This window comes from Magnolia sinica, chromosome 9, assembly GCF_029962835.1.
Source record: "Magnolia sinica isolate HGM2019 chromosome 9, MsV1, whole genome shotgun sequence".
Classification (NCBI taxonomy): Eukaryota; Viridiplantae; Streptophyta; class Magnoliopsida; order Magnoliales; family Magnoliaceae; genus Magnolia; species Magnolia sinica.
The window spans coordinates 32,560,954-32,587,856 of record NC_080581.1 but is presented as its reverse complement, the minus strand read 5'-3'; the positions used below and the strand labels follow the sequence as shown (position 1 = coordinate 32,587,856).

The following is a 26,903-nucleotide window of genomic DNA, read 5'->3' as shown; positions in this document are numbered from 1 at the left end:
ACACATCTTTGAAACATGGCGCCTTACAAAATTTTTCTATGATGGACTGACATCTTCCATGTGCCAATTGGTCGAGACAATGTGTAATGGAGAATTCATGAATAAAGATATCGATGAGTTATGGGATTACCTCGATAGCCTTGCTGAAAAAACACAATCATGGGACCATTACCCAAATTCGAACACCACGTCTTGGCCGACTCAATATAAGGAGAAAGGTGGATTGTATCTCTTGAAAGACAAGGATGGTCTCAATTATAAAGTGACTAATCTCATAAGAAAATTCGAGGCCATGGAATGAAAGAAGGATAAGGTTAATAAAATTATTTGCGGCATCTGTGATGGCAACATTCACACAACTGAAAATTATCCTACAATACCTGCCTTTCGAGAAGTATTGAATGAACAAGCCAATGCCGTAAATAACTATCAAAGACCTTTCAATAGACCTACCTCTAATACGTACAATCCTGGTTGGAAAAATCATGCAAATTTTAGTTGGAGGAATGGACAAACTACTACCCCTCAAGGTTTCTTTAATCAAACTTCACAACAACAACAAGAGAAACCTCAAGAGGATCCGATTGTAAAACATTTTAAAAAGCAAGATCTTTTCAATTAGGGTATGCTACAAACCTTGCTAGACCTTAACAAAACATTACAAAGACTTAAGACTAAAAATACGATTGGGAATAAGGGGAGCCTCCCAACTCAACTTCTTCCCAATCCAAAGCTGCAATATAAAGTTGGCAACTCAAGCTCTTCAAATCAGACAGAGCATGCTAAATCCATCACCACTCTTAAGAGTGGGAAGATTATTGATAAACTCCTTCCGGTCAGGCCCAAAAAGCCTTAAGAATCAGAAGAGGACAACAATGATGGATTTAGTGATGCCCCACAAAAATTAGAACAGGAACTTCTAGAGAAGCCAGTTGCTCCATTTCCCCAATGGTTGGTTGTACCAAAACTTGTCTCTAACTCTCAGGATATTCTATAGGTGTTGAAACAAGTGAAAGTCAACATTCCTCTACTTAATGCCGTAAAACAAATACCTTTATATGCCAAATTCCTGAAAGACCTATGCATGACCAAACGACGACAGAGTATTCAAAAGAAGATCTTCTTGACTGAGAAAGTGAGTGCCATCCTGAAGCAAGACGTGCCGCAGAAATTCAAAGATCCCGGTAGCCCAACCATATCATGTGTAATCGAGGACTATCGAATTGATCATGCACTTCTTGACTTAGGAGTGAGCGCCAATCTGATTCCCTACTCGGTATATAAACAGTTAGGTTTAGGTAAATTAAAACCCACCCTAACCACACTACAACTTGTTGATCACTCTGTTCGTGTACCAAGAGGAATAATTGAGAATGTATTGGTTCAGGTCGATAGATTTTACTACCCTGTAGATTTTATCATCCTGGACACTGAACCCATTAATAACATGAGCACTCAGATTCGTGTCGTTCTTGGTCACCCATTCCTTGCCACTTCAAACGCAATTATCAATTATAGGAATGGTGTCATGACTGTCCTTCGAGAATATGACATTGGAGTCAAACATCTTTTTCAATAACAATAAAAACTCAGAGGACGATGACGATTTCCACGACATTAACATGATTGATTCTTTCGTGGAAGATCGCCTCCGACCTTATCCTCTGACCCTCTAGAGACGTGCCCAATACACTCCTATGACTTGGATGATGACATGATTAGGGAGAGGTGTGTCTTGCTTAATACTGCACTGGTACTTGAAGTTAACCAGTGGAGGCCACAATTTGAAGAATTACACCAAACTTATGTCGTGCCTCTATCGTCTAACCTCAAGCCACCAAAGCTTGACCTAAACCCTTTACCCTCTGATTTAGAATATGCCCATTTAGGTCAAGAAGAGACATACCCAATGCTGATTTCATCTCACCTTGAGAACAAACAAGAGAGTATGCTCATTTCTACTTTCGAAGAAGATAAAGGAATTATTAGACATATCATCACAGATCTCGATAGGATGAATGAACTCCTTTTAACTGAATGTTTCGACTCTTTGGAAGATTGTTTGGCACACTTTACAAATTCAAACGATCCCATGATACACGAAATAGTGGATGCTTCGCAAGACAATAACTAGGTAGTTGTCACGGGTTGAGAGAACCCTTATTCTGAAGTACCTCCTCCCCCAGATCCTGAATGTTTACCATTGAAGGAGGAGGAGCTGAAAATTGAACTAAAGAGTGAAACTTCAGCGTGTGTTGAGACTACACCACCTACTATAAATTTTTCTGAATTTCATCTACTTGTAGTCTTTAATTCATCATGGTGTACTAACACTAAAACTTTCTTTATCACGGGTGAATCATATATACTTTGGACACCTCAAGAAATTAAAAGGAAACCTTATCCTGAGGTCCATAAGTTTCTCTGGAACGCCATGCTCCAGGGCATCCAAGCCCATTACAAAAAGGGCTTTTGGATGATCTTATTGAGAAACCTACTGAGAAACTTATTAAGATATTGGCCGGAAGAGGAACCTTGTGGCATGACTGAGTATCTTTTCCCCTGCTTTCATAAGACTAAGATGGTTTGCGTAATGTCCTTATAGGATAGTCGGCTTTATGCCGTTAGGTAATTTGCTTCCTGCATTGTTTTAGGATAGTTTGCTTCCATGTCTTCACTCTCATACTGATCGGCTTTCATGTTGTGATCATTGTGGAAACGTCTTTCTTGATTCCTTCATCCAGGAACTATCTTCCCATCACTTTTCATTTACTTTCGTTATCCCATGTGCATTGTATGCTCATATATCTTTTCCATTGAGGACAATGTAAATTTTAGGTTGAGGGTAGGAGATTAGGTTTCCTAATCAGTGTTTTCTTGGTCTTGAGCAGAAATTGTCAAATTTTCTAAATTTTTCTGAAATTTCTTATGAATTCAAAGTGATTTTGACAACCAACTTGGATTTAGAATTATAAGATAAGTGATGTTGGTAATTTATGACTATTGGATTCCGTTATTTGTTAGATTTCACTGTTAAGTTCAAACTGTTAATCTATGATTAAAGGTTTTAAACATTGATTGAGTCATGATTTCACAAGACACATCTCGCTTGCACATTAAGGTTTCAGATCGATATTGAAGGATTAACTTGGTAATCACTAGACATGTAAGGAACCACCCTGGGGGATTCGTTCATCATGCTTATAAGGAAGAATTGAAAGGGTTGGGTGACTAGTCTTCACCATAGGTTTGCTCCCTATAGGTGAAGGTTCGATTCCCCAAGGATGACATTCGAAAAGGGTTGGGCGACTGATCTTCACCATAGGTTTGCTCCCTATAAGTGAGGATTCGATTCCCTTCCTTGGCTTTAATTAAGGTTGACATAGTATAAAAGTCATCGATGGAAAAATCAAAAGCTGGAAGAATAAAAAGATGAGCTATAAGGCAAGTTTTGGCTGTCCTGTATGTTATTGTGGAAGTGCCAAGGACATCACAAAATAGAACAGTGAACCTTGATAATAAGACGAGATTTCACTATACACTCAGTGTATTCAACGTTTAGAATTGTTCTAATTAAGGGATTAATATTTTGAACTTGATTATGAAGTTTACTGCACCCTGGAGTCCAGGAGAAAGGAATGCCTAACATTCATGGATCTTTGCATTTTCGCATCTCGATTATTCTTCACTAATCACTGGTGTTCACAGGAATTGTCTTGTAATTCTCAACTTATTTTTTCACATACTTTGCTCGGGACTAGCAAGATGCTGGTTGGGGGTTGTGTTGAGGTTCGAAAATTGCATATTAGACCCCAATTACTACCTGGATTTATGAACATGACACTGCTTAACGGTTTATTTTAATCGTGTTTGTGATGCAAGGTGAATATAGGAGCGTGGACTGGAAAGGATGCTAAAAGCATGGATTTAACACTCAGGCATCACCAAGGCATTGGACGGGGCTCCATGAGACTAAGATCGAGGATTTACACACCGGAGATCAGAGAAATTTCAGCCACTCATCTTAAACAGGCCTAAAAGACGTCCAGAATGCAAGATCATAAGGTTCCCACCATCTGATCGGCTCAAAACTTTATACAAGGCCTAAGGACTATAAATTAACTATACACGTAAAAAATAAGCTATTGTATCATTGTGGAAGTGGCCCAACAGATAGATCAGCCCTTGAAAACCTGATTTGGGGCCCACCTGATATCTGGATATGCTTCAATTTTGGTCCTACCTGTTAAAATAATTTGAGAAAAGAGATGTACGGAAAGGATTTTTCATGAACATTACAGAGGACCCCACATATATATTGCATGTACATAGGGTACATGTGCACAAGAGATGCACCGGACGAAGAATCCCGTCAAACAGAGGGTTGACCGAGCCTTCCCTTAAAAATGAAAATTTTCATTTTTGGCAGCGTTTGCATAGATGATTCCAGTGGGCCACTATCATCATCAATTTCGACGATCTGAACCGTCCAATTGCTCCGTGGAGTGGCCAAGACCCTTCGGCCCCAAGCACGTGTACGCACGAGGAATGTTGTAAAACACAGAATGGATGGCCGAATCTTTACTGCTAGATAAATCAAATGGGCCACACCAAACCCAATCCAAAAGCATACATATCTGAATGGTTTTTCGTGCAGCATCCAATGGACAAATTGGATTTCTTTGAAAATCCTGATCATGGGCCCCACCGTCAACACAGCGTAAGAATGCGGGCTCTGTTGCGCGCGTCCGAAGACCCGGAACGATCTGAGGCATTCTATGATCATGGCAGGGATCGTTCTGGACATCTGGACCGTTAAAAACTTTCCCAAGGGAACACTGACCAAGCTCAAGGAGCCTGAATGGCTCGGATCTTGCGTATGAAACGGCCATGGGCCAACAATGTTGGAAAATGCAAGTTGGGTGCCTCTGTTGCTACGTATCTGCTTGCAGGAACTATCTCCACCGACTCCAGCAAGGTCGGTTCTCCAAACCGTCCTCTCCACCGCCCCTAGCACCTATAAAACAGAGAGAGAGAGAGAGAGAGAGAGAGAGAGAGAGAGAGAGAGAGAAAGAACGTGAGAGGGTTCCTATCTTGGCTTGAACGTGCAGGAGAGAGAGAGAAAGATAGTAGTGTTTGTTTTTTTCTTTTTCTTTCTTTTTTTATTTTGCTTTTGTTTAAGGGATCCAGCCCATTCATGTTGGGCTGAACCTCTTAGCTAGGGCTAAGAGGTGAAGCTTGTAGTGTGATGGGTAGTTTCCTATTGTTTTGATTCATGTTAATGAACCTTCTCTTATTATAGTTTGATATATGGAATGCCTTTAGTTTTTAATGGTTTGTTGTGACTAAAATTACAATAGATCTGTGATATCTTCTGGTATTTTCATGCATGTATGAAGGTTATGATCGTAGGGACCTCGTTGTTCACCATCGTCTCATGGGCATGGATGGATGATGGAATCCTTCCCTACGTTCATAACTCTCTTCGATTGGTTATGGATTAGCTAAATTCTATTGTTTGCTTTGTCTCCTGGGCATGGTTTTGTGATGGAATCCATTCTAATTTACATCCGTCTTATCTTTTGAAAACTATATCGAAGGAAGTTCAGATTGTGCTTTAGTGATATATCTTCCAACTATTTGAAGATGGGACTCGAAGTCTAGTTGAGTTTGTGAATCAAGCGTAGATCTCCCTGATCTCTACAAGTGGATCCTCTACATCCCTAGTTTCCTACCTATGATTTCTACAATTTTAGATTAATACGTCATCATTATTTTCTCATATTCCCTTGATTTAGATTTCATCTTATTCTAGTTCTAGTTCTGGTTATTTTCAGATTACGTACAGGTTTCAGTCCCTTGGGATTCAACCTCGGTCTCACCGAGTTTATTACTACATCACAACCCTATACTTGGGGAGTGAACAAGCTACCATCAAACAAGTTGATATTTTCCCTAATTAGGGATTCAACATAGTAAATCCCTAATTAGGGTTTTAACATTGTAAATCCCTAATTAGGAATTCCCCATTGCAAAATCCTAATTAGGCTTTCAACAGTGAATATACTCGCAGCCTTCTTACTAGCTTTGGTGGACCCAACAGGAGGAGCCATGGACGCCTTGAAAGTGTACGTGTGTGAGACTAGAGTCCTTCCCTTTTCCCTTATACTTAGCTATCCATTTACCGTTCCTCTCCAACTGACGCCCCTCACCCTTTATCTCCGCCGTCCATGTATACTTCCGATCGACGGCGTTCTTCTTCTCCGGCGCCTTGATCTCAGTTGTCCATTTGAACTTCCGTTCTCCACCATTGGTCCTTTCATTGAGCACCCGATCGAACCCGAGCTCAAGGGCAAAGACCCGGTTGGCAAGATTCTTCAAATAGAAAGACGTGTCCTTTCGCTCCTGGAACCTCCGGATGGAGGAGGAGAAGAGGGTTCTCTCAATCTGGATAAGATCCGTCGCAGTTTCGAACAGATCGAAAGGCGATGGAGGGGCATAAGGAGGAGATATGAGGTATTGGGCAAAGAGATCGAAGAGGCTGGAAATAGGTTTAGGGTTTAGGAGATCAAGAGTAAAAGCAAGCTCTTCGTCTTCAACAACGTATGGAGAGAATGGGAGTAGGAAAGGGGCGTAGGATCTGAAGAAAGAGGCTTCTTTGTAGAATAGAGACGAAGAAGGTTTGAGATGATCGAATCTCTTGAATCTGCTCATCGTTTCAATGATGGATGGAAATGGGGAAGAGATCAATAGAGAGTTGGGGTCGTGGAGTTGCAGAGAGAGAGAGAGAGAGAGAGAGAGAGAGAGAGAGTCGGGGTTGGAAGAAGGTGAGTGTCGCGCGGGGGCTGGGAATGAAATGAGGGTAGGGCTTTTTATTATTTATATATATATTATAACATCCGTCGGGTCCCTATTTTACACAGCGCCGGTGCAAGATGCACCCAAAGTGCCGGTTTTGCTCATTTTTGTTGTAGTGCTTGCTTCATACCCTCTCCTGTCCAGTTCAATTTACTGTCATAACATCTTCTAGTACACAAACATGTCCTTAGATGTTTCTCATAGGTTAAATTACTGGCTAATATATTCATAATAAACTAATTTCAAGCATGGAAGTTGTGTTTTCTACAGCTTTACAAGACGATATGAGCTTTTGAAAACTTGCATGTCACCAGTTCTCGTTGGCAATTTTTATTTTTATTTTATTTTGGCCATGACAGGATCCAGAGTTGTCTATTTTACTTGGTCAGTGGGTGAGATTATTAAGATCCATATTTGTTGTTGGGAATCGGGATGTTCTTAAACCCTTGGGACAAATCTGATTCTCAAGTTTTTGCTCCTTACCTGTTCTCTCTTGCTATATTTTGGTGCCAGTTTGGATTTCTTTGTAGGTTTATCTAGGACATCATCCTGGGTGTGATTTATGTTTCCATCCTGCAATTGTTGAAACAAGATGTAAATCTGATACCAAGCAGCAGGGACAAGGCTATGAATGATGATGGTGATGATGTGCTGATGAATGATTTTGATTAATAGGATGAACCCATGAAGATTACCAACAAGAGGGTGTTATCCAATTCTCAGGCCACACCTTTGTAGAGCACCACTCTATTTTTCTGTTTGTTCAATGGGCACCATGATTTAGTTATCCAAATTCTCAATATGTTGGGCCTTACTATAGATGGTCCACACATCAAAATTTTTATGAGGCTGGAAGAAACTAATCATCAAATATTCGATTTCATTTTCAGTTGAGTGTGGATAATTGCTGTATTTTTCTCTCGTAGATGTCTGTTTGTTGGTGACCAATCCAAGGGTTAGGATTTTCCTGTCTCTGAGATCTTGTTGCATGGGCAATCCACAGTGGAGCCCATAATATCAATGGTTCTGGTCACTTAACCAAGGGCTCTACTTGTACAAACTGAAACTGAAACTGTACTGTACAAACATTCTGCCTGGACATTGTATAATATTTCATTGAAAAAGTACCTGCTGCTGAAGAAATGCAACACCTACAAAAAGAAAGCATAGCACTCATTCAGCAGGCCAAATGATATGTTATTTCAGTTATTTTCTTTTTTAATTTTTTGGATCTTGCATAACACGTCATTGAAACACTACATGCTGCTAAAATACAACACCGGCCGGCAAAAAGAAAGCGTAACACTCATTCAGCCACATGAGATGCTATTTCAGTTAATTTCTTTTAAAAAATTGGACTTGATGACTTATGGTCCAACTGAAATTATCAGTGTTGATAGAGTGGAATGTTAGAACAATATTCATGTAGCCAACCCCAATTAACTGGGTTAAGGCTAAGAAGAAGTAGACAATGATGATCTTGTATTTCTATCTTTTGTGTTTTTTTTTATTTATTGATTTGTCTGAAATGCAAGTATATGATGTGTAGAGAGTGCAAATGTAATTGTGACTGCTGGACATGAAGGGCTAAGATTTTGGGACATACGGTATGGATGAATGCTTGGTTCACTAGTCTTTTCAAATGAAAGATCACTTTGCTCTATTTTTGTTTTGATATATTTTCATGCTTGTTGATCAGCAAGATGTGACTTGGTGACCAAGTTTTGTTATTAACGATTGAAATTGGATGCATGTATTTTTTGGTGTTAGTGTAATTATTGAGTAAATGTTCTATATTCTTTAGTTCCTTCTTACTGTTGGTAAAGATAGTAAATTATTTTTTTCATGTGTTGTTTCAACTTGTTACAGTTCATTGGAATAAGTGATGCTTGTTGGTTTGTTCAACACATGAACTGCCAGTATTTTATTGGGCTTTTCAAAAGCCTATTTCACAATTCTGGCATGAACAAAAAGGTTGTATAATATGTCTATATGAATTAACACTTAAGCGACATGTTGGAAATACATACATGTGTAAAAACATATTTCACGACATGTGTAAATACATAGAATCCACGAATCTAACGCGCCCAAATAGTAAAATGACAGGAGGTCCTTGGATGTTTAGAGAATGAATATCCATTTTTAGTCAATTAACTGAGCTAATGTATGTCACGCGTGTACATTTAGGGCCCGTTTGGCCGGGTGGATTGGAAGGGATTGAATGGTATTAGGGTGGATGGCATGGATTTCTAGGTGATGATGGTGTTGTCAGTGGATTGTCTGGAGATCCATGGGATTGATATATCCCTGGATTGTCATATCCAGTCTGTTTGGCGCGCCCGGCCAATCCCAGTATTAAACCTTTTCATCCCTTCTAATCCCTCAAACCAAACACGTCCCAGGCAAATTTGAAGGATTAAGGTGGATTTGATGGGATTTAAATGTAATGATGGTGTTGTCAGCGGATTGTCTTGAGATACATGGGATTGGGATCATATCACCGACTCTGTTTGGCACGCCAGGCCAATCCCGGGATTTGACTTCCAATCCCTTCCAATACCATCCAATCCCTTCCAATCCGACCGGCCAAACAGGCCCTTACAAGTTTCCGAATTGCGGGATCAGGTTTCTGCAAAATCGCTTTTTCCTTAAAGTTCTTGCATCCTGTATGCTAAAACTGTATTTTTGGTAATCTGCAGCTTTTGGAAGTCCTCAAGTGGAGATATGACCAATCTAGCTTCAAGGAGAACATCTTAGGTTTAGAATCGAGTATTGTAGTTAAAACAGTTATTTCTTGTTTACTTTAACAATTGAAGTTCTCATCAACAATTTTACCTTCTAATATAGGATGAAATAGAAGTAGAGCAAGCTGCATCTTCTGCTGCTCAAGAAAAAAAACCATTAAATATGGAGGTGAAATCCTCATTTCTATGTTGATTGGACTATCCAGTGATTATGCGTTGTTCTTGGAATTTTGCTTCTTGAACTTGTAACATGAATTGTGCTTCTTACTAGTCATTGGTGTATCAAATGTATGTCTGAGAATAAGAAGGAACTGTTGTTGGTCAAGTGGCATAAACCCCAATGGGGACCAAGATGAGAAGCTTTCATTGGTTTTGAGTCTTTTGACTACCATTTTGATGTAGTAACTGATATGGCTGCTGAAGTGAGAGCAATGTTGGTAGTTTAGCCTACCGAGAGACATTAGATCTGTCCTAAGTGGAACTTGAAAGTGACACCAAAATTGTGGCAGAAGGCATCATGAAAAATCAGAAACCTGATGCATAGGGTCCTTACAAGAACATTGTTTTTGGTGTATGGAACTATTCACTTCTGCCACATATATAGGATCTTGCATTCATGTCTTCTTTATTGCAATATTTTAAAATGAAGTTCTAGGACTGGTTTCATATGGGCGCTCTGTTTTAATTTGCAGCTGGATTGAGGAAATCAATCAATGGCAAGCAGAAGTACTAGATGCCCAACTGACGGTTGAGCAACTTCAACAAGGAGATCAGTTGCTCACGGCCCAAAATGAGATGTTGAAGGTGTGGAGAATTCCTTTTTTATATTGTTCGAGTTCATTACCATCTACCGTACCTTGCTTTAATGATGTTCGCCATCGCTTCTACCTTTTTTATAGATGGACAAGGCTAATCTCAAGAGGAAGGTTGCAGAATTGGATGAAAATTTGGGCTATTGTCCATCCAGATGATAATATGGATGCTCACAAATATAGAGCATCTGACACGTGTGAGAGATGTACGTATAATATTATATTTTTGCATGCACCATATAAAACTTTTAATAGCAATGATTTATCTAACCCTTCCAAGTTGCCTCTAACAGGCACCCGTGCAGCCCTGCGCTTCCACAATCAAGCACAGATGACACACGTGCAAGATGCACTTGGTGGGAGACGTTGATTAGATCCTACCAAAATAAAACAAGCATTTTCACTTAGTGTGTTGGCCAAAATATATAAAACAAATCGGTAGTTGAAATAGATATTCTGCCACAACATTTTCTTTTGCATTATACTTCACCTGATTAGTGAAATTGTTTGACTGTTAGGCAAACGATTCAACCGTGTGGCCCACCTAATGAAAAGCTCAAACTATGATATATATATATATATATATATATATAGAAGAGGTAGAGGATAGCAAATTGCCTTGATTAAAATTGTCAATAACTATAATGTCATCAGCACAAACCTTGCTCACTAGTGTCATTTTAGATCTAGCTTCTTAGGTCCATACGGTTAGGTTGGGTTTGGACTTTGGGCTGAATGAGATTTCTAAAAATAAAGTGAAGAAACAATTATATATGTGTGGATATTATATATAAACAAAATTAAATAGAATTTTTTTTAAAAAAATAAAATTATTAATATTCATATACACATAAGTATATATACATATGAGGTCTCACATCCAACCAATTAGACCACGAGTTATAATCCACCTCGATGATAACTTTCAACTTAATACCTATTAAGTGCATAAGATGCTTAACCCCTCTAACAAGTTTGGCCACACCCGGAGGTTGCTTTGGGAAAAGCTAAGCCTTATCTACTCAACAATTGTACCACACCATAGAAAACAATTTTCGGCCATTAGTAAATAGTAAAATGCAAGTGCAGTTAATTAGATGTATATATATGTAAAAGGTTGGAAATCATTAGGTAGTCTGACTCTACCAACTTCATCCCCCTCTCTCTACATGTGTGCATACAGACAGTACAATGAATAACACAGTAGGAAACCAGTCATGCCGTCATGAATATAACAACCATGCACCTCTTTTCTTTCTTTTCTTATTGCATAATAATTGCATGTCTGCAAATATTATGGTATTTCGACCATCCAATCTTTATGTATATCATACTCTTCGTATGAAAAAATATTGAATTAAGTAAAAGTGATATTTGGTAGATTATAGAATTGTAATTAATGAACCAGATTCACAATTGATATTGGTCACTTGTACACTTGAATGTCACGTGCGAAGAGTGCAGATGGATGGACGGGTGTGGATAAAACACATGCATCAATGTGGGGCCAATAGATGTAATGGAATTCAAGTTACAGCATTTGTTGTCTTGATAGTTGTTGACTTTTTAAGGACAGGATCAAAGGATTGATTGTTTTCCATACATCAGTTTGTTGAATGCTACTTTTTGATTTCTATTTTTTTTATTTCTTTTTTCCATTGTGTGCAACAAACTAGCACTTCAGCCATTTGACACCACTCGCGCTGGAAGTACCATATAGAGGATTATATATATATATATATATATATATAAAAGACCAATTTCAATTTATTGTAATAAATATTATATATTTTTCTTATTGTGAAGTAATATAGATTTTGTTTAATATTTAGTTTAAATTGTATTGCAACATTTTTTATGTTTCAAATATTAAAAAATATAGGTTTCAATTGAATTATATATAATAAAATAATTACTGGCCTATGCTGGGGCTGCTCAAATCTGTGTAAACCCTTATACCGGTGCTTGTATAGTCGGCGCTTTCCGTGCTTAAAAGTGTCCAGAACCTACTTTTTACTGGCGCTTGGATAGACTTTTGGCGGCGCTTTTTGTACTTTTGTCGACGCTTCTGTCAGAAATACCAGCGTCCAGTAAAAACGTCGATGAAACCAGAGCTCGCCGACAAAGTCACAATTACCAAAGGCACTTAGCGCCGGCAAAACATTGCTGACATATCCCCGTGAAGGTCTATACGAGCGTTTTTAGAGGCTTTTACTAGCAGTTCTAACCGCTAGTAAAAGTACATTGTCTTGTAGTGTTTGCCTTACAATTATGGGTATTACCTTATGAAATGTAATTAAGAGCCTATGCCAAATCACAGCATGGAATGTTTGTTTGAACCCATATTAATAAAAGCCTCTTTAAAGGGGCATACTTTCTTTTTTATGTGTATTTCGTTTATGCTTGACGAATGCTTTTAATGAAAACATCCCTGCTATGATTAAATTCCCTGAAAACCCTTGTTAACAATAGGTACTCGAAACCTAGTCAAATTAAGGTTTGGGTCATCAAAAGATGGTACCTGAACCTAATGCGGGTCCTGATAGGACTCTAGCATGCCCCCTTGACAATTTTACTCCTATTAAATTATCTTCTTCATAAAATATGTTACCCTTTTATAGATTTGGACCACCGGCAAATACATGCATTTGGAGTCTACTGGTTTGAACAATTAAAAATATTCAATAGAAGTGATTCTTGAAGTAGATCCTACTCATGATGTCCCTCCATATTAGTGAAAGGTGGGTCAAACCTACAACTTTTGCTTGATCAGTTTATCAAAAAGCATATGATACTTGCATTTGGACTGTTTTAGGATGAGAGAATGTGCAGCTCTTTGATTCTACAAGTAGGGACCATGGTTCATGATTAAGATCCGTGATTTTGGCCGATTATGATTGGACCACGCTCCAGATATCTTCAGTATGGGACAATAACTCCTCAATATGAGGCCTATGAGTAGACAGTAATGAAAAAGAATAGAGCAAGTACCCTACTCAATCAGATAATAGCTAAATGTTGCATTGATAGAATTTGCTAATCTTGGCAAATTTTAGCACATGTTTCATTTGCCGTGAGGCCCATGACATCCATGTCCTTGAAAATTGAATCATGCTTCTTGTTTGTTCAAATAAGTGCGCAAGGAAACTATGATATAATTAGAATGGAATCGAGGTTAGATTAAAAGTAATAAGTAGACAGTTATTTGGGTCTCTTCTTTCCTAAAAATGCAAATGAAAATTGTTGTTCTTGATCTTGTTAAGCATGATCACATTTCTTTCAATTTTTAGTTCATTACAACACACCCAAATGATGTCTACGAACAAAGTGCCTATCCTCTGTAGATTTGGGGGTGACTTCATTTGGGAATCAAATAAGGTTTATTATAAAGAAGGCACAAACCGTATCGTTCATGTCGATTGAGGATCAATTACCTCAAACTTTTAGCGAAAGTGTGAGAGATTTGCAAGTTGACTGACATTAATGGCATCAAGTACAAAGATCCCGGTCAAGATTTGGATTCACTTGTGTAGATTGAGAATGATGACAACGTATCCAATATGATGGAAGCATTTCTTTGTAGCAATGACCCTATTCATCTCTTTGTTTTTGCTGCCCACAACCTTTTAATCCCCATTCCGATTCCTAGGTACTTCAATAAAAATTTGTTTATGTTCTTAGTTATATAGTTCACTAATTATTTCTTACTGCCTTTGTTTGTTAAGTAATCTGATGCAGAATGCCAATAATGGAAATGATGAAGCATTGTTGTGGGATTTACATGGAAGAAATTGAACACTTACACATTCCTCACATAATACTAATGCCAATAACAATAATGTTTCAAATGTGCCCAATGACTTGCTTGAAATGGACTGCTTGTTGATGGATAATCAAGAATTACCTTGCTGGTTGGTTGATAGTTGTGTTAATGATATGTCGAGAACGATCCTAGTTTTAAAAGAAGGCCAAGAATTTGAAGATGCAAATGCTTTCCTCAATACTTTAAGGGAGTATGCGATGTGTTTGAATTTCGAATACAAGCGAACCAGGTCAAGCACGTTCTATTATAAGGCGAAACGCATTAAAGACAATTGCTCATGGCGTATATATGCATGTAAGCTTGTTGGCAAGCTGACATTCATGATAAAATCCTTGAAGGGAAACCATACTTGTAATGTTGCGAATGAATCAACAATGTCAAATAACAGAAAGCATTGACAAGCTAGTAGGATATGGATTGTTGGTTTGCTCAAGGATAGGCTCCAGAAAAAATTATCTTGTACATCTAAAGATATTGTCAATGAGATTAGCCTAAAATATGGAATCAAAGTAAGCTATGATAAAGCTTGGAGGGGTAAAGAATTGGCACTAAATGAGATGGACTCTGAACTAACTGTTCTAGGTCTTTGCAAGAAAATTGAGATGGTAAATCTAGGAAGCACAGCAAAGCTTAGCAGGTCACCAGACAACTCCTTGAGACTTTTTGTTGCATATATGACTGTGGTACATAGTATCAAGCAAGCATGCCGACCTATTGTGTTTCTTGAATGTACAGAAATAGAAGGAAAACACGAAGGTGCTATGCTCTTTGCCTTTGCTATTGATGCAGAACATGATTGGTTCCTGATCTCATGTGCATTTGTTGAATCAAAGAAAGTAGTGAGTTGGAAATGGTTTTGTGATAAATTGGCTCAAGTCCTAAGATGCATACCTAAATTAACATTTATATCAAATAGAGGATGGGATTCTTGAAGTGGTTCGTGGTATCCTTCCATATGCATGTCATCAATACCGTTGGTGGTTGCTGGTTGAAGAAATTGTAAGTACAAAACTAGGGATTTGCGGTTGCTTTTTGAGGATGAAACTTATGCAACAGATCATTCTGAAGTCGATGCTTGTTTGCATGAAATTCATGATAAATCTATAGAATCATGGAATTTTTTTAAGGATATTAATCCTCAGCACTGGGGCGCATCTCACCTCCAAGAGACATTGTGTTTCTGATATTTATCATGTCACCATGATGTCCGCTTGAGGTCTGAATTGCATCAACCTCCCTATCACCCATGCTCGTATGATGGATACGTTTACAAAAAGGTGTAAATGGAGTTCAAAGTGGAAGACATTCTTTGTTCGCGGTCCTTAAGAGGTTTTTTCTATAATAGAGAGACTGGGAGAGCCTGTTTCTATGTTACCTTGTGCAGCAGAGTTTGTGGTTGGTAAGCACATTTCAAATGCAAAGAAGGTGGATCTTGAATGGCGAACATGCTCATGTCATTACTGGTAAAAGTTTAGCCATCATGCCATTGCGGCTATCCGATATAGTGGACGTAACGTAATGTGTATGACTACTTTGATGTGCATTACATGTTGACAGATGCGTTAAATCTATTTTTTAAGTCTCTCGATCGGTCGAGCGTCTGGCTCGACCGGTCGAGGGGGCTGCTTGACCAATCGAGGCCTGCTCGACTCAAAGTCCATTGAACTCGTTTTTTTGGGTGTCCGGGGCACTCGACCAGTCGAGGAGATGGCTCGACCGGTCGAGGGGGTCCCTTAACTAGTCGAGGCCTCGGCTCAACCAGTCAAGGTTACGCAGATTCTTGCGTGGATTTGGTGCGAACTACATAAATTTGAGGCGGTTTCTGGACTTTTCCAAAGGAGGTGCGTAAGTGGAGTTTCCTAAACTATAAATAGGGGTCCGTAGGGCTATTTTAAAAAATACTAAGGCTTCTTAAAGGTATTCTAAAGGGTTCTAGGGTTTTCAAAGGGTGTTGCAAGGGTGAGATTCGAGGTTGTTCGAATCGGTTAAGTCTTCTCTCTTTGTAATTTCTATTTTCATAGTGAATTTCTATCGCTTTGTGCCGTGGTTTTTTCCGGCAAGGGTTTTTCATGTTAAATTTTTGTGTTCTCTTGTGTGTGCTTGGTGTCATTGGATTGCTATCCTAAATCTAGATCTGTGTGATTTCGCAGCACAAATCCTTAACAAGTGATATCAGAGCAATCGTTGGGGCACAGATCTAAATTTGAGGGATTAGTAATAATGGCGAGCACTAGGTATGATATTGATAAGTACTCAGGGAAAAATAATTTTGAATTATGGAAGATCAAGATGATTAGTTCCTTAATTAAGCAAGGCGAAGATAGTGCTCTTGAGGAGCGAAAGTCTACTATGATTGATGATGAATGGAATACTCTTGATAAGAAGGCTTTATCATCAATCCGTTTATGTCTCACGGATGAGGTTCTCTACAATGTCATGAGGGAGAAAACTGCGGCTAAGTTATGGGCGAAGTTAAAGGATGTCTATGCGAAAAAATCCTTTGAAAATCGCCTACACTTGGAGCAGCAGTGGTATAACTTCAAGATGGCAAAGGGTGGAGATCTAGAGACTCACATCAACAACTTTAATAAATTGGTTTGCAAATTATTGGATATGGAGGAAGCGATGAAAGATGAAGAACTAGAATGTATGTTACTGAATTCTCTTCCTGCGTCTTATGAGTCATTCAAAGACACAATGTGCTCAACGAATAAAATCCTAAGTGTCGACACCGTTATCTCGGCCCTTCAAGGGAAGGCTATGAGAAAGCTTAATGTCGACATGGGGATATCTTCTGAGGCACTGCTTACAAGGGGTAGGAATTCTGAACAAGGTAAAGGTTCTTCAGGTTCTAGATCCAAACCCAGGGGCAAGGTCAAAGGAAAAGTAAAGTGCTGGAATTATGGAATGGAAGGACATGTGAAGAAGGATTGTAAAAATCCTAAATCGAAGAGAGAAGATCTTGAGGCTTCATATAGGGAGGCCAATGCTGCCACGGCAGATGGATCGAGTGAATGCGATGGTAATGTTTTGTCTGTGTCTACAATCAGGCAGTCATACGATGATCGTAAGGACAAGTGGATGCTAGACATAGGAGCATCTTTTCACATGACTCCTCATCGGAGTTGGTTCACCACTACAGGGAGTGCGATGGTGGATAGGTATTTATGGGCAATGACATTGCCTGTAATGTTGTGGCTGTTAGTTCGGTGCGCATCAGGATGTTTGATGGGGTGGAGCGTACCTTGACTGATGCCAGGCACGTTCCTGATTTGAAGCGGAATCTGATTTCTCTTGGTGTGCTTGAGGCAAAAGGATGCAAGTACACAGGTATTGATGGTGCTCTGAAGGTATCTAAGGGGGCACGGGTAGTCATAAAAGCGCAACGACTCGAACATGTTTACAGGTTGATCAGGAGCACTTCAAAAGGTGGAGCTGTAATGGCTATAGCGGATTTCACTTCTGCACATGTGAGATAGGCTAAGATGCGAGGACAGGGATACAGAGTAGGTGGAACAGCCACCTGTGAGAAGAATCACACAGTATAATCGCAAAATATCGATAAGGTACATGGACGACTCCAATATCGCAAAGGATTCATCTTCTATTCAGATGGCTCTAGGTGAGCCTAGTGCTGAGAAGTGGAAGGTGACTATGGGCGATGTGATGGACTCGTTGTACCAGACTGATATATAGGAGCCGGTGGAGCTTTCAGTAGGCCAGAAAGCAGTTGGATGCAGGTGGATCTTCAGGAGGATACAGCATAGATACAGGGCAAGGTTGGTATCGAAGGGTTATGCTCAGAGAGAAGGGATCGACTTCTCAAAAATATTCACGTCGATGGTATAACAGGTGTCTATTTGATCCATGATTGGCACTGGTTGGCCAATGTCATCTTTGAGCTGGAAGGATGGATGTAGAGTCTGTACTTCTGCAAGCGAAAGTAAAGAGCATATCTATATGAAGCAACTAGAGCAGTTCAAAGTTAAAGGGGCTGAGAAAAGACTTTGCAGGAGGTCGTGGTTCGACTTGTCGCCTAGACAGTGGTTTGATTCCTTCATGGTGAGTCAGGAATTGATGATATGTAGATCATCAATTATGACATGTCTGAAATCAATGTACTGAAGACTCGGTTAAGTGCGACATTCAGGACGAAGGATCGGGGGAGCTGCAAAGATGGTTCTCGGCATTGAGACTGATGGAGGAGTACGCTTTGGTAATCATAGGAGGAATACCTTATGTGTAGGTATTGATTAAGGATGTGATGGGCCAGGTAGAGCTGGAGAGCGTTCCCTACGCGTCTCTCCTCAAGTTTTCCTCAGGACATGTCCCAAAAACAGATGAGGAAAAGCAGGATATCTCATGAGCCTTATTCGAATGTGGTTGGCAGTGTATGTCATGGTCTGAATTAAACCGGTTATTTCACAGGTTATTAGTTTTGTGAGGAAGTACCCAGCAAGCAATATTGGGTAGCAGTTAGATGGTAAGAAGAATACGTCTTTACTTTTGGAAATACAGGAGCAAAGGTGGTTGGGCATGTGGATTTATATCCAGCAGACATGTTCACCAAGGTCGTTCCTGCAGAGAAGTTCAAGTTTTGTGCAACTTCTTTGGGCTCGGCGATGGCGATGGCGAAAAAAAGGACGGAGTGTACACGAGAAGCTATAACGTGATGCAGAGATAAGAGAAGAGGTCAAAGAACTACACGGTTGAAGATTGAAGGCATGGTAGAGATTGTTGATAGATGCCTTAAATCTATTTTTTGGGTCTCTCGACCGGTCGAGCATCTGGCTCGATCAGTCGAGGGGGCTGCTCGACAATCGAGGCCTGCTTAACTCAAAGTCCAGCGAGCTCAGTTTTTTAGGTGTCCGGGGCACTTGACCAGTTGAGGGGTCCCTCGACCAGTCGAGGCCTTGGCTTGACCAATCGAGGTTACGCATATTTTTGCACGGATTTGGTGCGGACTATGTAAATATGAGACAGTTTCCAGACTTTTCCAAAGGAGGTGCGTAAGTGGAGTTTCCTAAACTATAAATAGGGGTCCCTAGGGCTATTCTAAAAATATTAAGGCTTTCTAAAGGTATTCTAAAGGGTTCTAGGGTTTTCAAAGGGTATAGCAAGGGGTGAGATTCGAGGTTGTTCGAATCAGGTAAGTCCTCTCTCTTTGTAATTTCTATTTTCATAGTTAATTTATGTCACTTTGTGCCGTGGTTTTTTCCCGCAAAGGTTTTCTACGTTAAATCTTTATGTTCTCTTGTGTGTGCTTGGTGCCATTGGATTGCTATCCTAGATCTAGATTTGTGTGATTCCGTGGCACAAACCTCCAACATTACACAGTTGCCAAATACCGTGAGACATATTCAAAGGGTATTCATCCATTGTCTAACAAAAAGACAAACCCGATTGAAGAAGTACATATTTTGAGAGATGCTTTCTCTAATTCAATAGGGCACAAACAGGTTGATGATGCTGATGAAAACGATGTTTTACAGCTGATGGACGGAGAGGATGTCACACACAACATTGCCTATGACAGGTGTGGACTTGTGTGCATCAGTCTATTTAGTTTTTAGATGAAAGAAATTGCCATGTCATAAATTAATGATAGACTATGACAAAAATTACCATGTCATAAATTAATGATAGACTGTAAATTATTTTTTTTACTTTTTTTTAATACACACCACAATGGATATTGGAACCTATGACCTTAGTGTTTTAAATACTTCAATTAGTTATGATAAGGATTTATTAATAAAAACTTACAAATCTATTTAATAATATCAAATAAAAAAAGTGAAGAAAAACAGCTTAATTCAAGGGTAGAAGTATCAGATGGTTAAGATCATCTGCCATATGGTTTTTAGTAAGCCATACATGCATTATGGTGTCCACATTTTGGAAGTTACAGATTGGCCTAAACGTATTAAATAGTTATCTGATCATTTAAAATATTAAGCACTTGACACCAGTGGCATTTAACATGGATAGTCTTACCGGCGCATTAAGTGGCACCACACACAACCCTACTGATATAGAACTTGTTCCTCTACTAATAGAGGACTTGTAGTTGGGAAGGAACCCACATCCGTGCCTAAACCGCCGGTTGCAATGTTAAGATATGACTAGCTTATTCTACAATTTTTTATTTTTTATTTTTTTGGTGGCTTAGGATCTAGCTTGTGTCACCACCCAATGGACCACACAGTCTGAAATTTTCTCACAACTAGCATCTAATCACAATTAATTGATGATCTAAATCATTGATTTTTAGAGTTTGAATATAAGCCATTGAAAATTTTATTTTCATTGTTCTATGTTAATCTAGAGATATTGGGTACCGATACACGATGTTATATGGGTTTCCACCGAAGGGTTTAAATGTAACTCCATGCGAACCTCCCTCTTGTATCCACGGATCCTTCCGATGTTTGTAGAATTAGCTCAGCATTCGACCGTCCAAAGGATCTCCTAACCAAACCTAAAAAATTAGGCGGCCGATTCAACCGTTATGAGCCACCATGTGAATCGAAGGTTTTCAGGTTGTTGTCTACTATTTTCCACGGTGGGGTTCACCACGTCGTTTTTTCACAATCTGATCATCAAGTGAGCCTTACCATATAAATAAAGTACAATCATCCAAAAAAAAAAAAACCTATGAATTCAAGCAGTGGTCTACATCTCTGGATTAATTAGTCTGATTTTCTCAAGATCCTACTTTCAGAAGTTAAAAAACAGTACAGGTCTTCGAAAAATGATTTTCCAACGACTTTGTCCGTGGACTTGCCCAAGTGTTGTGTGGGATTTTTAGCTCATATTTCAACGAGTAGTGAATCAGATGGAATTTGCAAACCTGCACACAATACGAATAGAGATTTTGCTTAAAATAGTGTTTAAGCATCGATTGACCCTTCTGAGGGTATGTTGAAACGGCACTCAGCAGTTTTTCATTTCAACCATACAATTGCACCAAAAGTTAGATGACTAGGATCTCTCATTCTAGGAAATTTTGGGTCGCAATCCATCCATGGTGATAGTCCATCCTTTCAACAGTCGTGATTAATGAGCTATTATTGGCCCACTCATAAGAAATGAAGACCGTCGATATCTGCATCCGTAATATCTCTGCCCTCCATGTGGCATGTCCATGTTGAAACGGCACTACAAGAAACTACTGCATTACCGACACTTTTTTTGCTGGTGGCCAACATGCACCACCGGCGAGCATCCCGAAAATCTATTCTATCGGGTTGGAGTAACCTTTGAAGACAGTAACCGAAACCTGCTACTGACGAAGGTCCATTAAAAAAGAAAAAAGAAAACCCTACCTCCCCCTTTCTCATTCTCTCTCTCCGTCCCTCCCTCTCTCACTTCCAAAACCGACGACCTCTCTCTCTCTCTCTCTCTCTCTCTCTCTCTCTCTCTCTCTCTCCCCGCCCTCCATTCCATCCTTCCAAAATCGACAACCTATCTCTCTCACTTTAAATGCTAGAGGAGAGAGCTCCCCTTTGGATTTGCAGATCTCAACGAGCTCATGTAATTTCAATGGCAGACCTGTTCGATTCTCGCGCTCGCATCGGATTTAAGGTTTCTTCTAATTTCTTATTCCCAATTTTATCGATTTAGGGTAAGAGAGAATGTGATCCTTTCGATCTCCTCCTGCATTGTAACATTAGGGTTTCATCGAAGTCTATTCTGTTTTCTAGGGTTTCTTAAGTTGCATGTGTTATCCAACGAATTTTGGGGGTTTCTACTGTTGCATTTTGATGTCAAGATTGTTTCATGGGATTTTTATTGTTTTATCTATTTTTTTGTTGTTTGATGATTTAGATCTTTTGCATATTAAATTTTTTTTAAAAAAAATTTAATTTCAGAGATCTTTTTTGGTGTAGTTCTTTGATTAGGAGGAAAAAACAAAGAACTATGTGGATTTGTAGGGAGTATCTGTTGAGCATCTGTTGCTTTGCTTTCTCTCATGCAGATGTTGTACGAAAGCATGAAAAAGAAGGTAGAGAGGGTGGTAGAAAGGGGCCGCTTGATAGACAGTGAGATCGATGATAGTGAGGCTTTCAAGAAATGGACAGATGGATTTACTCGTCATGATCATCCTGCAGTTGTTTAGGTTTTTTCTCTATCCCTCTATTGGCGTGTGGCTCGTAAACGGAACTTTATCGAAGTTTTCAATGGTGGGTGTCATTATCCCTGCTATTTCCCGTGGTGTGGTCCACTTGAGCTTTGATTTGCTTCGTTTTTGGGCTCATGCCTTAAAAATGGATGGACACAGGAGACATGAAACATATACATGAGCTGAAAAGGATGGACAACATTGATAGAAAACACAGACATCAGAGTGGATCCCTCCTAATGATGTATGATAATATTAGTTTGAAAATCATTTGGGCATTTTCTACTAACCCTTCCTAATGATGTATGACAATACATATAGGACTTGATCAAAACAGAGCAATTACAGGATCCGACCCAACAGCATCCAAAACTGCCTGCAGGTTGGCTGGAACACAGCTTTGAGAAGATCCAAAATCAACCCTACTTCGACCTGGCCACTCTGAGCACAGCCTAACTCTAATTCAGCAACTAAAAAACTTCATCATCCAGTCCCTTCGAAACATTGGCTTGCCATCTTCTGACCAAAATCCACTTGGAAATGTGGCTGCAGATGCAAATGACCAAAAAAATTCTGGCCCACGACCAACAATCTTAGCATAGGCCTCCAAGAAGATCACTCAAAACCACTTCATCGATCGCCTTGCCTAAGAAGATCCCCAAGCTGCAAACATGCAAACAAACAAAACAAACATAGACCACTCCTCAACCTAAAAAACCAAAAACTGTCCTAGGATACCAAACCAAGGACTTCCATCACTTGCTAGATCTAATACTCTCAATAATTTAAATTCTGAAACCATTCTACACAAAGAGGAAGAGGACAATTCCTTGTCTTATATGGTCTTTGGTCAACCTTTTTGCATGGCTCAAATATCCTGCATTGAAACTCATGACAACATCATGGTTTTTGGTCATTAGGCTCATTGACTGAATGCAAGTTGTTCTCTTGGTTTGTCACTTTTGTGCTTGTTTTGTGGCTATTCTCAATGTCCATGATCTCCCAAGTATAGTTGCTCATTGAGATCATGGATAAGGCTTAGATGATGGCATTGCTCAGCAATTTGGCTTAGGGACATTTTTGGGTTTCAATTATCGTTCTTTTTTCACTTGATGTATGATAAATTCTCTTCCTTGTGGTTCTTTCACTGGATTTAGATAATATTTATAAATTCTAATTTTTTTAATGGGATTCTAATTCAGGGAAGCCTTTGCTCTTTATAATTTTGTTGAATGACAGTTTGCTCTTTATAATTCTAATTCTGATGGTAAAATAAAATAATTTTATTATAGATTTAGTTCAATTGTCCTTTTATAAACTGGAATTAGTTTGTGTTTCAAAATACTAAATCTCTAGCCAATTTGAAGTGGCATTGGAAAAATCATGTACAAATCCATGTGTTTTATTTATCTGTTACTTTTTCAGTATGACAAGTAATTCTGGAAGAGAAACATATTCTACATGGTCAATGCATTTATTTTTCTTTTTATCATACATTCTAAAACTGTGCTGCTCATGTTACCCAATCGTTTTGACTTAAATAACCTATACAATCTCCTAGCTGATGTATAGAAAGGCTGAAAATTGCATTGCACATGCATCATTGCGTAGGATAATCCTTGTACCAATTCTTTTGCTTACATGCTTTGTTTTATGCTAAAGGAGTGTCTATTTGATGATAGCAACAGCACGCCCAGAGACATTATTTGCTGATACAGCTATCGCAGTGCATCCCGAGGTATTATTGTGCTATTTGACTGGTCATTTTAGAACTGGACAATCCTTTTAACCAGCAGGGGATTCCAATTGGATTTGTGCTTTAAAATTTTTATTATTATTTATCATTAGCATTTTTCTTCAATATTCTATTGTCTAGTTTAGCGTCAATGTTTTGTCTGCCTTCTTCTTTTCCTAAATTTATAACTGGATATTGTGATACATTGGCATTAAGGCTTTAGATGACGACGACAATGAAGGACTGGATTTTGTGACAACTTGAGAATATACTTTTAGAGATTGTTGAATGATGATGCTGTCACAAGATAGAATTAGGAGGGGCCTTAGATCTTGGAAGGTTGGAAAGGCATATGTATTATCATACATCATTAGGAAGGGTACGTAGGAAATGCCCAAATGATTTTCAAACTGATATGTATGGCTTCTAATAGAGCTTTGAATCAGGTTTTGATCAGAATCTTCTTCTTCTTCTTCTTCTTCTTCTTCTTCTTCTTTTCTTTTTTTTATTTTGGTGGGGGGGGTGTCTTTTTTTCCTTGTTTTTTACCCTTTGTTTCAGGTTGAGAAGTTTCTAGCGATTTTAGAGGATAATGTTGGTTGATGCTTCAGTTGTTTTAGTATTTCCAAAACAGCTAAAAGAGATAGGTAAAGTAATCATCAGTCTTAATTTCCAACTTGTATTGCTGTGTCTGCATAAGATTCATGTATTTCCGTGTTTGCACCCAACATGAAGCTTGTAGTTGGCTGTAAAATATCAATCATGAATAGAGTAATAGATGCTTGCCCACCTCTATACATGAATCTGCTCCGCTTCCTGTCATATTTTGTGCAACCATATTTCAGATTTTTCTCCAGGTGGAAATTAATTTAGATGGTTCCCTTGAAAGCAACTTTATTTCTTTCTTTGTTTTAGAGTGCATCCTAGAGACATTTGTATCAGACATTTGTGCAGGGTGAGAATCTGATATTTTCTGTTTTTACTCTGTATAGGGGAGTAACTGCTGATCTACTAATGGCTGGATAGATAAATGTTGTACTATCTTGGATTCATCAGCTGAGTATTATTGCCTGGATGACTTATGGAAGCAACAGTTAAGAGTTAAGTGGTTCATGTTTACAGGTGGTTGATTTGTTACATGTCTTTCGTTTTATTCTTGTTTTGTTTGTTGAATAGACTTTTTATCGGTCATGTTCATATGTATTAGAGATCAAGGAGTTTTATCTGTTTTTGTCTCTTATGCATTCATGCAAATTTGATTAATTTACAGTTTATAGCTAATCCAATAGTTCCTTCCATGTTGAGTGAAAGGAAGTGACAAACCATAGTCTATGGAAATTTTCTTTTCTTCACTTGTGTATTCGTCCAAATTTGGTTTGACTTCTAAAGTTTATAGCTAATCTGCACCATTGGACATTGTGTGCTTTATGCTAGTTCCCTATGAGTTATGCTCAATCGTTGTTATTAGGTTTCTTGATTAAAATCAAGGAGTTTTATTTCCCTATGAATGTAAGTACATGTGTAGCTATAATCTTGGGCCTTGGATTAAATGTTGTGTTTTATCTTTTGAACAGGTTTCATTTGATTTGACAGAGCATATGGAACAGCATCCAGAAGCATCTAACTAGGGGATTGGGATCTCTAGTTTTAGAAAAAATGCCTCGTTTCAAGATTACCATGGACTCAAAACTTTCAGACAGGTGTTTATATATATATATATATATATATATATATATATATATATATATATATATATATATATATATATATATATATATGTTCCACACTTTGAATTTATTTCTATAAAAGCACCCATCTCTGATGTCCATTTTTTCTTTTGATGTTCGTTCTTTTTAAATAAGCCACAGTTATTTGTACAATTCAGGACCTGACTCTCATATAAATAGTTCAGTGCATTCCCAACCAACATCGAGGAGCTCATCCTTCATTTTTTTTTTTTATAATATTTGATATTGCCTAAAAAGTCATATATTTAATCTAGAAGTATTTGCTCAGTGCATGCCCAACCAACATCAAGTATTTGCTCAAACCTCTTTTTCTTGATGGTATTAGACCTATCACCATGCACAGATGATAAACAATAAGTTGAGATTCACTAACATAGAATGCATTCATTTCTAATTGTATCTTTCCTTGCCTTGCCACTCATTCGTTTCTAATTGTATCCTTCCTTGTCTTGCCACTCATCCATCTCAACATCCTCATTTCAACTACACTATCCTATGACTACTCATTCATTTCTAATTGTAGCCATCTCCATATGTATGAACCAGTTTGATCAGGTTATTCAGGCCATTCAATCAATGGTTAGTACAACTCACAGATATGGGAGGCAACGGGCTAGGCCGGGCCCATGCAGAATAATGGATGGATAATGATCTGTCCATTTGGAAGGCCCGCAGTTTATGGACAACTGTACGAATATTGCATCAATTGGGAAAATCTTATTTGTCTAAGAGAAGTTTTAAAATGGACAGTTAAAAAAGCAAACAAGCCAACAAGCCCACGTTCAAGAAGAGGAAAACCGGCCCTTAGAACTGTCCATCTTTCATGGTTTTGTTTAGTCGTTCATCTTAGGTGGGTCAATAAAGATGGATGGTATAGATTACATATCCATGTAATATGTTAATAAATATAGACTTATAAAATGTGGCCTTCTTGTTCGGACATTGATAACTGCCAATACCTGAGCTTGGCTTGTTACGTAAGAATTCAAGTTTTGTATGCATATTTGGATTTCTAGTCCTATGATAATGTCAGCATTTCTATACCTTGTTGGTATTT

General features: G+C 38.6%; 1 protein-coding gene and 2 long non-coding RNA genes across 3 annotated transcripts; 2 read left to right on the top strand and 1 right to left on the bottom strand.

The window, feature by feature from the left end:
• Nucleotides 1–674: 674 nt before the first annotated feature.
• LOC131254941 (BAG family molecular chaperone regulator 7-like) lies at nucleotides 675–6,714 on the bottom strand. Its single transcript, XM_058255641.1, has 2 exons — nucleotides 6,186–6,714; nucleotides 675–733 (listed from the first exon to the last, which is right to left on the bottom strand). The coding sequence occupies exons 1-2, from the start codon at nucleotides 6,712–6,714 to the stop codon at nucleotides 675–677; spliced, it is 588 nt and encodes a 195-aa protein (XP_058111624.1).
• Nucleotides 6,715–9,706: 2,992 nt separating this feature from the next.
• Nucleotides 9,707–10,565, top strand: LOC131256224 (uncharacterized). The gene is made up of 3 exons (XR_009176675.1): nucleotides 9,707–9,774; nucleotides 10,298–10,409; nucleotides 10,505–10,565. It is a non-coding gene; the product is annotated as an uncharacterized LOC131256224 (long non-coding RNA).
• A 10,878-nt stretch (nucleotides 10,566–21,443) lies between these two features.
• Nucleotides 21,444–24,920, top strand: LOC131254826 (uncharacterized). The gene is made up of 3 exons (XR_009175924.1): nucleotides 21,444–21,827; nucleotides 24,028–24,479; nucleotides 24,660–24,920. It is a non-coding gene; the product is annotated as an uncharacterized LOC131254826 (long non-coding RNA).
• The last annotated feature ends 1,983 nt before the right edge of the window (nucleotides 24,921–26,903 follow it).

What these genes read in the sequence shown, in the direction of transcription:
- LOC131254941 (XM_058255641.1), bottom strand. Translation starts at nt 6,714, where the DNA reads ATGAGCAGATTCAAGAGATTCGATCATCTCAAACCTTCTTCGTCTCTA. An exon ending in GCGTCAGTTGGAGAGGAACG is followed by an intron (nt 734 to 6,185) that starts GTAAATGGATAG and finishes TTTATATTGCAG; the next exon opens with CTTTGGATTGGGAAGAAGTT.